Source organism: Lonchura striata, chromosome 1, assembly GCF_046129695.1.
Source record: "Lonchura striata isolate bLonStr1 chromosome 1, bLonStr1.mat, whole genome shotgun sequence".
Lineage (NCBI taxonomy): Eukaryota > Metazoa > Chordata > Aves > Passeriformes > Estrildidae > Lonchura > Lonchura striata.
The window spans coordinates 61,828,685-61,841,796 of record NC_134603.1 but is presented as its reverse complement, the minus strand read 5'-3'; the positions used below and the strand labels follow the sequence as shown (position 1 = coordinate 61,841,796).

General features: G+C 40.2%; 1 protein-coding gene across 1 annotated transcript in view; it reads left to right on the top strand.

Annotated features, from left to right (window-relative positions):
* Positions 1–12,348, top strand: part of GABBR2 (gamma-aminobutyric acid type B receptor subunit 2) — a 453,073-nt gene extending 440,725 nt beyond the window's left edge. Inside the window, exons 19-20 of the mRNA XM_021528727.3 lie at positions 2,801–2,918; positions 9,834–12,348. Coding sequence (XP_021384402.1) covers positions 2,801–2,918; positions 9,834–9,999 — 284 coding nt within the window. The 3' untranslated portion in view covers positions 10,000–12,348. The remainder of the gene's footprint in view (positions 1–2,800; positions 2,919–9,833) is intronic.
* Positions 12,349–13,112: the final 764 nt, after the last annotated feature.

The window sequence follows — 13,112 nt, the reverse complement described above, 5'->3', positions numbered from 1 at the left end:
CAGTGCCCTGAGAATGAAGGGTATTTTCCAAGCAGCATATCTAATAGACAGAGGAAGAGAGAGAGGATGGAAAAGTATCAAAAACACTGTGACACTCTCCATGGAGAACTGGAAAATCAAATGTTTACCACTACTTTCAGTTGTTCACGTATATAAAACTAGTTTTCTAAACCCTTAAGTTTTTTAAGTGCATATGGCAATAGTGCTTTTTCTTTAAGCTCCAGCTCCCAGAAGCATATGACTAAGTGAGAATCTTGCTTTTCATTATTTAAATGAAAGGTAAATGAAAAATAAAGATATTCTTGTTTCCATAGCTGCAAAATAAAAACCTAACAACTCCTCTCCCAAAATACTTAACAAATAAGAATTATCTATTTTTTTTTAATTTTTAAAGAAAAAATGAAAAAGGGGAAAAAAAGTGTCTGTATTTTTTCTGTATTTTATACTTATAAAGTAAAATTTGCATTTGTTAGCCTTGAATGCAGAAATTTATTCAGTGTATTAAGAGCAAGTCATCTGCAAGAGTGGTAGAAGAGTCTATTAAGAATAACACACGGTGTTATATGGGCAGTTGGTGTTGAGAGGTGAGTAGGAAGAGAATATATGATTTCTGCTCTACTCTAAACTAAATCCCCCACCTTTTTGACAAGGACTGCCTCCTTCTCTTTCTCCCTCACAGCACATCTTAAAGTACATGTAACTCCTTTAGTGTGTACAACACAGATCATTCTACTGAATAACATACTCCCAAACAGCAACCGTTGCATTTTCCAATGATCTGATGAAGAATTATATCTCTAGCAGCTTTGTAAATGTTAAATTGCTTATCTTGGCAAAAGGAGTTGGAACCCTAAATGCCGCTGTGCCACCCAGATGCCCCTGGGTGTCACCTGCCTGGCAAAGGCACGGTCAGCTGTTGGAGACACTCTACAACACCTAAAATAATTAAATTCAGAGTTTTCCATCCCTAATTACAAGGGTTACTCAAATTTTTACTTTTGTCTATATCAAAAAGTCAGCAGTTTCCATTGTCAGCTTAGATCAACTCAGGACTGAATGTTGGTTTTAATCATGGAAGTAAAAAGGGTTCTTTTCTACATGTCTGTTTATAGACATCACAAGACTTTTATGCAAATGTCAAACTTGATATACAAAGAAATGCAATGTACAGAAGATAAAAACTGAGCTCTTGTGACAGACAGAAAATGCCACACCAGCAAACTTCAGGCTGCCCTGAGATTATATATCTCACTGCTTATCTTTTCTGTACTTCCTTCACATCTAAACCGTCATTGAATCCTGCCATCTCTTAATTTTAAACACTCTTCTTGCTACAACTGAATTCCTTAGCTCTCTTCTTTCTTTTCTTTTTGGGGCATTATCTTGCCCGAGCCAAAGCAGCTTCATGTGTTCGGGTCACCTCCTTTCTCACCCAGATCCTTCTCTTCAATGCAACATCAGTGAAAACTCTTGTCTCCTCCTCTGAGCTGTAGTGATCCCCATGTCTGCACATTGTTGCTTCCTCACCTACACATTTGGTTGTTGTTTGCTTGTTAGGTTTTTCACAACAGGAAGCGAATGCTATCAAGTAACGCCAGGGATCACCTTGCTGGGAGGGCAATTATAGATGCTGGAATTAGCCCTCAAAACATTTATGCTTCCAGCTTCTTTCTTCAATTTGTGTTTCTGCTGCTTGCTTTGTCCCCCCAGTGCCTGTTGTCAACATATACATTCTTAGCATGCTGGGAGCTGAGCATTATTTGGGGCTTCTGAACATGAGTATAACAGAAATCAGCTTAACTCTTCAAAATGTACTGACTTTTTTATGTCATTTTCCTTTTTTCTTTACTCTTTTCCTGCTTTTCCCCCTCATATCCACTTTTATGTTCAAAAAGAACATAAAATTTGATATGAGAAGAATTTACCTCTTGAAGAATTTACCTCAGACTCCTCTTCCATGCTGCCTCAATGCCTGAGGCAATCACTGCTCCTCTGTTTGTGTGGCAAACAGCTGCTGGTGATGGATTTGGAGCTCTCTGTAATTATTTATGAAAACTGTGAACTGCCCTCATTATTCAGATGCTTTCCGTGTGATTTTATTTGGCTTACCATAGAAAGAGACTTTGAAAAAGCAGGCAGGAAGAGAAAGGATCTTAAAATTGCTGTGTTTGCCCATGTTTCTCAGGGCAAACCATGGGCTTCAGCTGGCCAGGGACCCCCAGGACACCAAGGGGAATCAAGAATTATGATCTGTTTTGTTTTCACTATACAGAAAGGAAAAAAGTGTAATGACATCATTAGCTGTCCTTGCTGCAGACAGCCTATGGACCAGCGCAACTGATATGAATCATGTTTCCATGCTGAAAGTAATGGCAGTAGCAGACAGTCAAATGACAGCACTTAGTTTCATGTGTGATCGTAAGAGTATCAAGGGTTTACACATTAATGAAATAGTTTTTCTAGGAAAAGTCTTAAGAAGGAGGGTTTATGCAAAGGTTACAATTTCTAACTTCAAGAACAGTATAGTTACATTTTTTTCACACAGCCCAAGACTACATGAGAGAGCATGATGTCACTTTTGTCACTTTTCTGTTTCTTCGTGATGTTTCCTATAGAGCAACACATCATCCAAAACAGAGGAGTACCAAATTCTCACAGCAAAACTTGAGACTATGCTGGAATATAGGCAGTATGAGTTTACTTTGTGTCATTATGGGTATCTGAAAAAAGTTTAAATGAAACTATTTTTAAATGGTCACTTGGTCACAGTAAAGTAAAATTGAATGTGTTGTCCATCCAGATGGTGAGAAAGCCATTTTGAAAAATCATCTTGATCAAAATCCACCAGCACAGTGGGGCTCATCAGACCCTTCCAGAACAAGCAAAGATCCCATAGAAGACATCAACTCTCCAGAACAGTAAGTATACATCATTACCTTGCTGACAAAGTGTTAATTTAAATTATTACATTTCATTTCATCAAAGCCTGTATTTCCCTTCCATACATTTTTTATGGAAAGACCTTCACTGTAACACGCTTTCAGCCAGCCCTAGAGAGAGCCTGAAACATCAGCACCCAGGGAATGTAAATGGCACCTCCTGAAGCACCAGTAGGCAGCAACATTGTACTGTGCCTCCCTGCCACCAGCTCACCACCCCATTGGAACTTAAAGGATATCAGAGGCCTTAGATCCTAAGGTGCCCCAAATCAATATGCTTCTTTTCTCTTGCTGGAAACATCCCTAGCATGATGTCCAAAGTTTCTGTAGAGAGTTGCAGTATTAGCTGTGCCCAAAGTGTGTGGAGGAGAGAAGAGGATGTATGTATGTGCACAAATGTCTTAGGACTCTTGTCAAAGGTCCAAGTCCTTCCACACACCAGCCAGAGTGGTTCATAGTGTACATAGACATTTTGTTCTTTAGATTCCTTAGCTAGATGAGAATTTAAAAATGTCCTGAGGGCTTTTCAACGTTGCCATAGCAGCTGGACCTGAGTTTTGGCACAGGAAAGCCCTCACTAAGTAGTTTCCCTTAGAAACAATGCTGCAGCTAAAAGGAGAGGATGGCACAAAACACTGGCTAGATTTACAGAGGGGAAATAGGCTTTTCTCTCTAGGAACCTACACAATAAACTTGTGTCCTACCCTCCACCAGCTGAGCAGGACCTGCCATGGACAGGAGCTCAGGGAAGTGCCATTCTCGTGTGTGCCCGGATCAGCTGTTTCCCCACGGCAGCCTGGTTACACAAGCTTCACTTCATCAGTGTCTGAGCTAATAGCTGTCAGACTCCTGGGCAATTTAAAAGCTTATTTAAAAACAGAATAAATTAAACAAATTACTAGAATGAGTCACATTACATCAGCAACAGCAACTCTGATTGCAAATAGTAGCTCCTGTCTTGTACTACCTGGAGCAGGAAAACACGTGGATGTCTAAATCTGTCCTTGCACTCAAAGAAAAAAACCGAACCCAAACCTGCAAAGAAGTTAATTCACACACACATATGCACCAAAAAGAAATCCCACAGTAGATGAAATATCTTGTAATTTCACAAAAGCAGGGCTCTTGCTGAGAGCGCTCTCATGACTTCATGGGGTCAGCAGAGTGCTTTAATGCATAGCTATTAAAGGCCTGGTTTTTTTCAGCACCATTTGTCAGAAATAATGTAGTGTGAATTCAGCCTCATCCACATGTGGCCCGCTTACATTAAGGAAGATGCTAAGCAAAACACAGACACTCAGATAATCCAATTGTCTCTATACAGATTTAATACAGACAAAGAAAAATATTTTGTGGTGACAGAACTTCCTCTAGGCTAGCGATAACTGATGAGAAGACTGAGATTTCCTAATGGTTCTGGAAAGTGGATCAGTACAAATCTGAACAATCTCTGACATTTATGGAAAGCAATTAATAAAATCCTGCTAAATCTGAACAGTGTCATTCAACACTTACACAGCTGTGACTGTGCCAGTTCCAAGGGCCAATCTCTCCCTTGAGAACGAGTTGGCACTTTAGGTACCAGAGCCACATTGCCCAGACACAGTGGATCTGCCAGGGAGAAGTATAGCTGCCTTCAGGACATCCCTCTTTTTAACAAGATTGCCTCTCTCCAAAATTCATACTCTTTAAGATATCCTTCTGCACCTTTAGGATTGCTTTTCAACGTGTCTGGCAGCACTTCTGTCCTTTGATGGCTGCTAAATGTATAATTTTTGGAAAAAAAAAAAAAAAAAAGGAGTTAAAAGAAAGCTGTAGTTTCTGTCTTTCTCATTTCACTTCATACATAGGATATCTGATAGTCACACAGTCTAAGAAACTTATTTCTTATTCAAGAACACAAATCTCAAGGAGAATTAGTCTGAAAAATATTTCCTCTTGGTCATAAACCTGGGAAAGGAGGATGTCAAGACAATAATTTTCCTGCAGAAGTTTTAACTCTTTAACAGCTGTGGGGAAGAAAAAAATCATCTCAGCTTCCTGCGCTTGTCAGTACTTATGAGAACTGGCATCTTCTAGGATTAAAGCTCTTATAGAGTCCAGAAAGGAGCTGATTTGGGATTTTTTCATTTTTTTCTCACCATTAGTGCTACATTTGACTCATTGTAAGATCCCTTATTCTACAGTTGTGCACAAAGTAAAGTCACAACAGTATACACACACCTTAAGCAGTAGTGCAGGAAGTTGTTTCACATTTGTTGATGGGGTGATGTATACACTGTTTCAATCAGAATGTAGAAATAATTTTTTTTTGTGCTGAGCTCAGATTTAGAACCCTGAACCTAAGGAAAATGCAGTCTGTATGACTGTAAAGCAGCCTTAGACCATGAATATAGATAGACAAATGTCAGTTCCCTTGTCAGTTCCTGCTGGGTAGGACCCAGTAGATTTTTCATACTGCCATGTAAAATTTTCCATACCCAGTCAGACCATCAGATAAGAGGAGCAAAAAGTGGGTGCTGACTGCTTTCTTTCCTGTTTACACTCTCTACGCAGTATAAGTTAACACCTCCTATAGCAACCAAAGCAGTGCACAGGCACAAGCCCTGCACTTTGATTTCTCATTTTTTAACATACTGCCCAGCACAGCTGTACCAGTTTGTACTCTCCCAGGTAATGCTCAGCAACAATCCTGGGGGATACTTAGCTGTGTGGATAGACCCTGTACCGTGCCAGCTCATCACAGGTCCAGAGAGCAGTTGGAATCGGTTTAAAATAGATATAATCCTTTTCCTGGTAGGATGAGTTGTCTCTCAGGCAAAGTCATCTGCTTTGATGAGCATCAAACTGCATATTTCCTGATGGGCAGTCCTGCTTATCTAAAGATAACATCAGTCAGCTTATCTGTATGATGGCCACATTGAGTGGTTTATCTTCTGTGACCCTTTAAAACATCTATCTATGCACTTCATTCCTGCATTTTGTTCCTTTTCATCAGTGACCTACATCCAGCAGGTCATTAGTTTTTGCCACCATTGGAATTTATTCCATTCTCATTTTAAGAGCAACAATATGTAACAGTCTTCCAGATCTCTAAGTAGAGGTGATGACAGATTTCTGCAGGACCCCAGTAAAACTTTTCATCTTAATAGACTATTTCTATATGCAGGTTTTTTATAACCTTCAAAGCATAACTTCAAAGCATAACTGGAGCCAGTTATGTTAATTTAAGTTAAAAAAAATTCTCATTCAAAAAATTTGGTTGTGTCTGGATTATTGCATATGCCTCAGCATTAAGTGGGCTTTGTTATTTGGTTTCTTCACTGAGAGTGGTTTATCTGTGATCTATCTATCTATGATCCTACTCTAATGTGTCATAAAAATAAGGTGGGTTTAGAATGGTTAATTCACTTGGTAGTAGAACATCTTGCTTTACTATAGTCTTTTAGAGCTTCTACAGCTTCCCTGCATTTGCTAAAATCAATATTAATGTACTGCAGAATTAACTGGAATAATCCCTGAGTGTTTAGATACAGTTTACACACTCCCACAGAACTGCAGATGTTTGACTTGCAAAAATTTGTTTCAGTCCCCCCACTTACCAATGGATCTTATTTAGTGGTTTTCTATAGCAAAACCAAAATATATTTCAAATGCCTTGGCCCCCCTTGTGGTATTGTGCATTCCCATGTGCATTGCATTGTGTTCCTGCATTGACATTGGAAGTCAAGGTTTTACCTGATTTTATGTTTCCCTAATAAATGGTATTTCTGTACAGAGCTGAGGACACTTGCCCTCACACAGAATCTGACTAATGGTTACTCTGGATGTGGAATCATCTTTGCTTTCCATCTCCTTCAGTGGTTGCCTGTGATTCTAGATCCATGATTACCAACCATTACCTTTCCAAAATACTTGACCATATATATGCTTTCACATACATATCAGTATAGTGTGAACAACTTGAAACAAATTCCTAGGGTCATATAATGGTTTGGGCTGGAAGGGATCTTTAAGGGTCAACCAGTCCAATTCCCCTGCAATAAGCAGAGACAACTTCAAATAGATCAGGTTGTTCAAATCGCTGTCCAGTTTGGCCTTGAGTGTCTCCAGGGATGGGTCATCTGAGACACCTGTGGGAGTGCTTCACCACCCTTATAATAAAAATTTGTTACTTTTATGTAGTCTAAATCTACCCTCTTTAGTTTAAAACCTCACACAGCATCCTCTCACTCCATGCCCTTGTAAAAAGTCCCTCTTCAGCATTCTTGTAAGCCCACTTTAGGTACTGGAAGGCAGCTTTAAGGTCTCCCTGGAGCTTTCTTTTCTCCAGGGATGAAAACACCAGCTCTCTCAGCCTGTTTTCATGGAAGACATCCCTCAGCCCTCTGATTTGCATTGTGGCCTTCCTCTGGACTCACTCCAGCAGGTCCACATTCTTCTTATGAGAAGATCTGAATGCAGCATTCCAGGTCGGGTCTCATCAGAGGAGAGCAGAGGGGCAGCATCACCTCCCCCATACTGCTGACACACTGCTTTTGATACAGCCTAGTATATGATTAATTTTATGGGCTGCAAGTGCACATTGCTGGGCCATGTCCAGATGTTCATCCACCATCACCCCATTTTCTCTTGGCAGGACTGTTCTCAATCCCTTCATCCTCCAGCCTATATTGATACCAAGGATTCCTCCCAAAGCACTGGCAAAATGTGGCAGGAATGGAAGAAAGGAAAATCACTGATAGTGGGGAGAAAAAACCTAAAAAGAATGAGACGACACAAAATTTACTTTCACTTCAGGCAAAAATACGAGATTTGTTTGTATTTTGCTACTTGTTTTGTTTTGTTTCATGTTTCACTCTAAGGGTTTTGTCTACAATCTTGATTGTGTGCAAGTCTCCAGGCTACAGTTCTCTGCCCCAATTCCAGGAACCAAGTTTTCAAGTGAAAGTAAACTTTTAAGTACAGTTACAGCAAAATTTGCCACCCACTCTAGCCTCCATTGGCATAGTTAAATAAACACGCTTTATCCATGGTATGGCTAACATTGAAATGAATGGAAAAAAAAAAATCCTATTCACTTGATTATGCAACTGGATTCTCTTGGAGTAGCTTCAAAAAGGCCTTTAATGAGAAGTCTATAACAGTTGAACAAAGTAAGCATTTCCACTGGTGGGAAAATAAGTGCAGGCAATTCTGCATTTGACCCCTCAACAAGAGACAGAATGACAATCCACAGCATCAGGCTCATAAGGATTCAGCACAGGGAAACATCAAGCCATGCCCCCCTTGCACTCCTTGGGAACAAGGCATGACTTCATTGATAGCACCAGGAAGAGCCAAGCACAGTAGCAAAATAACAATGAATGGATTTTGTTTAGTTCCAGGAATGCATTGCCAGCACTAGAATGATCATCCCTGAGGACTAACATTTTGTGAAACTTTAGAAAGGAGTTTGAGAGGGAGAAACAATGAGAAAGAGTTTCCTGGGTAGGAAGACAGCAGCTATTCCTACTGCACCTTTGCATAAACAAGCCAAAGTTTGTAGTGAAGAAACTAATGAGGGGAACACTACATTTCTTTCTGTTTGAATTTAAAAGTTATACTGCTTGGTCCCTAAGCAGTGAAATTAATGCCTTAGTATCTGTCTTCGCTACCTGACACAAAGCAAATGCGAAATTAAATGTCATTTGAATCAAAAAAGCTGTCCAAAGGCTAGCTTTCAAAGAAACACCTCTTATAAAAGCCTTTCTACACACTGTCGTTATATCAGATAACAGGCAAACATAAATTTAAAACTCTATTATACTAATACAATGCTTTCTATGGGATTTTTGTACTGAAATCCAAAAGTCAGTCCTCAGTTCAGCTCAGTCACTTTGACATCTTTCTTCTCTTTAGAAAGTTCATCTGTGTTTCAAGGGGAATGTCTTCAAATACAAAGCCGTCCTGATGATAAAATGATTGAAAACATCTATTACACTGGCAAACCGCAATAGGATTTTGATTTTGTGAAAGGTGCTAGTATAGCCACAGCACAGGAGTAGCAGAGCCCTTTTCTTATGGAACCATCCTCTCCAGGGAAAGGACTTAGATCCAGTACCTGTGAGCATGATTTAGTATTAATTTTAAAAAAATTATACTCATTATCATGATGTCAAGCCACTTGGGAAAATAGATACACAATGTGGGGTTCTGGAACACTGAATTGTAGTATGGGTGTTGGGCAGGATTGCTTTTAGAGTGCCAACTCCTCAGTCCCATAGCACTGCCCAACAGAACTCAAAAGTATCTATCACCTCAAAAGCACAGACCCAAACTTTAAAGAGGAGCAACTTAAAAAGAGGAAAAAGCCATCAGTCCCAAATCCCTCCCACCATGCACCTGTGTTTGCTTTAGCTGGAGTTGCAGAAATGCCATGCTTAGTACTGACATCCATGTGCTAAGTGATGCTAAGTGTCTTGAAACTCAGCCTGTGACCTCCTGCATGTCTACACAGTTGGATGGGGCTCTGCAGGCAGCAGATCACTTTGCAGGGAGTAGGGGGGTCACCAAGCCATACACCCTCTTTGCAAACTAAAGGTTTTCCCTTTTCTTGGTATCAGCAGTCTAACAACCTGAATGTGGCTGGGAATTTCAGAAGGTTGTGGGATGCTGACAAAGCACACTTCATTTCCTTTGTCGTGTCCATCCTGTCAGAAAAATCCCCCAAGGGGAAAACAACATCATGGTGGCACAGTTCAGCATCAGCAAGTTCGATGCCTTTGGCATTAACCCTGTCGGTCTCAGCGGCAGGCACAGAGGGCTCCCTCGCAGCAGCCTGGGAACACATCAGCCATGTGATGCTCTCCATCTGGCCCTTGGCTAACGCTGCTCTCCCTGTCTCTCCCGCAGCATACAGCGCCGGCTGTCCCTGCAGCTGCCCATCCTGCATCACGCCTACCTGCCGTCCATAGGAGGAGTCGATGCCAGCTGTGCCAGCCCGTGCGTCAGCCCCAGTGCCAGTCCTCGGCACAGACACGTGCCACCCTCCTTCCGAGTGATGGTTTCGGGGCTGTAGGAGGAGGAGATCAGTGCTTCCTGAACTGCTTTTAAATACTCAAAGACTGGACTAAACATCCGACCTAAAACTCTGCTACAAACATGTAACATTGGCTCTTACCGCAGAGGAACTTCTGCTGAGGCCCTCGTCACAGGAGTGCCCACGTAACTCGTGTGAAAAAGCAAAGGAGGACACAAGGAGTTTGATCTGTAGCCTTATTCCTGGAGTTTTTATTTCTTCACCTAGAAGTCACTGAAAAGTGTTTCTTCCAAAATTTCTACTAGCAACAAGGATGCTGGGATATATGGATCTTGCAAAAAAGACACTAGGGGAAAAAAAAAAAAAAAACAAACAAAAAACCACTCAAATGTCACTGAGCTTTACATGGCTGCTGAGAACATGCAATTCTATACTGTATCCATGTAAGGAAAATGTAGTGGTCGAGATATACCATGTTGGAATAGATACACTCATTTTTACAGGAGTTGTGTTAAATCGCTGGAAACATTATGCACTGGTTAGTCTTATTTTTTTCATTTCAGGGATGATGTTTAGTAGGAAAGAAGAATTGTGAGAAATGATTCCTCGGGTGTCATTGAGACTCTGCAGTGCTGTGAGAAGGGTCACCTTTACCTTGCAGCTGTATGTGTAACCCAAGCAGAGCCTGAAGCTCCAGCTCTGAGTTGCCACCAGCTGGAGAGCTGTTGTTGCAAGCAGAGCACTTCACCCTTCTCCAGGGCAATGGTAGTGACTGCTGACCATCTGCAGCTTCATTTTTAGCAAAGTTTCTGCACCTATTTCAAGATAAATACCACCAACCATAACACACTAGACTGTGAAAAAGTCCTAGGGCTGATAACTCAGGAAACTGAGGACAGATGGGTAGTAAAGTCTTAATGCCACAGGATGAATTGTTTTTCCTAGTTTGTTTGAATTGTGTCACATATAATTACAATAAAAATAATTGAGTGGACTTGCGGGGGCGGGATTAGGGCACAGCACTTTGCTGCTGCGGGCAAAGCCTGCAGGGCACATAGATGTGAATATACACTATGTTTGCTTTGTACCTGCGTACGTGTGACAGTTGTAGTGGATAGGAGAGGACAAATCAAATCTACCAATAGAATATTTTACCTGACTCCTGAAAGGACTGTGAAAAAAAACAGTGGAGTTTAAACTTTAGCTCCCTTCCCTGAACCAAAGTAATTAGGAGGAATGATAGTGGTGTACCGTCTGGACCAACTCTGGAGCCAAACCCTCAGGCACAGGTGAGACACACATGCAGCTTTTTTTTCCAAGGGACTGGAAATGTATCCTCCCACTGTCAGGGCTGTTTGCTAAAAGTAGGGAAAAAAAAAAAAAACAAAACACATGAAGCACCCTCTGGGCTCTCAGTTTTCTTTAATCAACACTTGTGCCCCCCAGACCAAACCTTTGGAATGACATTTGTACAAAGGTTTTACAAATCAGCAATGACTGAAGCACAGCTGAAGGGGTTCCTTAGCTAAGGGATTTAACTGCAGCTTTGACAAGCTAGCATAAATCTCCATTAAAAATAAAACACACCTCATAGTGGCCAAAATCAACATGAATATGTATCTGAATCTTGCAAACAGGAGCATCACAAAATATTTCACTTGGCACATACAGTAAGAGAGGTTGTGGAAATATCTGTAGCTTTTAGAACAAAAAAACATGTAAGTATAAACACAGATAAACTAGAACTCATTACTCTGTTTAAGCACTAAACACTGACGTCGTCACTCAATGTGTGTTGACAGTATTCTCTTGCTTTATTAATATCATCAGGGCCTGGTTTATTTTAAAAGGAATGTTAATTTTTAAAAAGAGAAAATTATGATATTGTATATAATGTATACACAAAGATCTCTGTAGAAATATTATTCCAACATAGCAGGAAAAAAAAATAATTCAGAAGTATCGGACCATTGGAGGTGAGTGTGTGTGTGTGTGTGTGTGTGTGTGTGTCTGTAACTTCGTGAATACTGACTGTGTGACGTTTATTAGGTTTAAACCATGCAGTACATTCTTTGTCTCAATGATACGGTAGTTTCTCCCATAACATTTTTTTTACTTTACTGCAGATAACAAGACCAACCAAGTGAATATAGCTATTTAATGTTTCTGTTCTTTTATACTGCAGCAAAAATGTACTGTAAATTTATGAAGAGGCTGTGCCCCAATGGCATTTTCCAATGATGTTAGTGCACAAATGCTTTAAACTAGACTGGAACTGCCAGAATAAAATGTAAATGAAGAATTTCTTGTATAACCTTATACTGCATGAGATCAATTTTTAATAAATTGTTGCAAATCTGTTTTTATGAATAAAATATATAAAACTTAGCTTTTTGGCCTCAATGCCCTCTTCTCCCATTACAAAATCATTTTTGATGAGAGTGTGTGTATATATACATAAACATAGGTATATATAAAAGCCTACTTGGAGAAAGAGGAATCCTATCACAACCCTACATTTTAATAAAAATGTAATATGCAATAAAAATACACATCCTAGTTGCTGAACAGTTTGTATTTGGAGATAACAGGTAGATGAGCCTCTGCCCTGAAATACAGTACTCAAGAGTGAAGTCTAAGACCTTTTTCAAATGGGAAAATAATAAAAACATGTACTGGACCTTTCTATCCAAACCCCACTTGGCCCACACACTGTTCTCTCTTGCCCCACAGTGAATGTGAATTTAAATGAAAAAGAAATATTTTATTATTTCACAAAAGTTATTGAAGTTAAGCCAACGTTCCAGCTCAATAGCAAAATCTCTGCATCCACAAATGAGAAGCTTCTGAGAATAAACACCAATTGCTGCATGAAGGCAAACACTAAGTGTCTCCATCTAGTTTTGTGCATGTGGTGGGATTTGTATCTTAAAGCAGGTTCTTCTCCATGGCAGAACAGAAGGGTGGCAACGTCAGGCAATGAAAAAGTGACAGGAAAGTGCATTTTGAGCTGTTTGCTTTTCATCAGGGGAGCATCCTCAAGCCAGCACAAAATTACATAAACCCCAACATGAATTAGAACCACCACAATTGGTTTTCCAGTAGATTTCTCATGCATCTTAGAAGTCACACTGAACATATGCAGAAAGAGA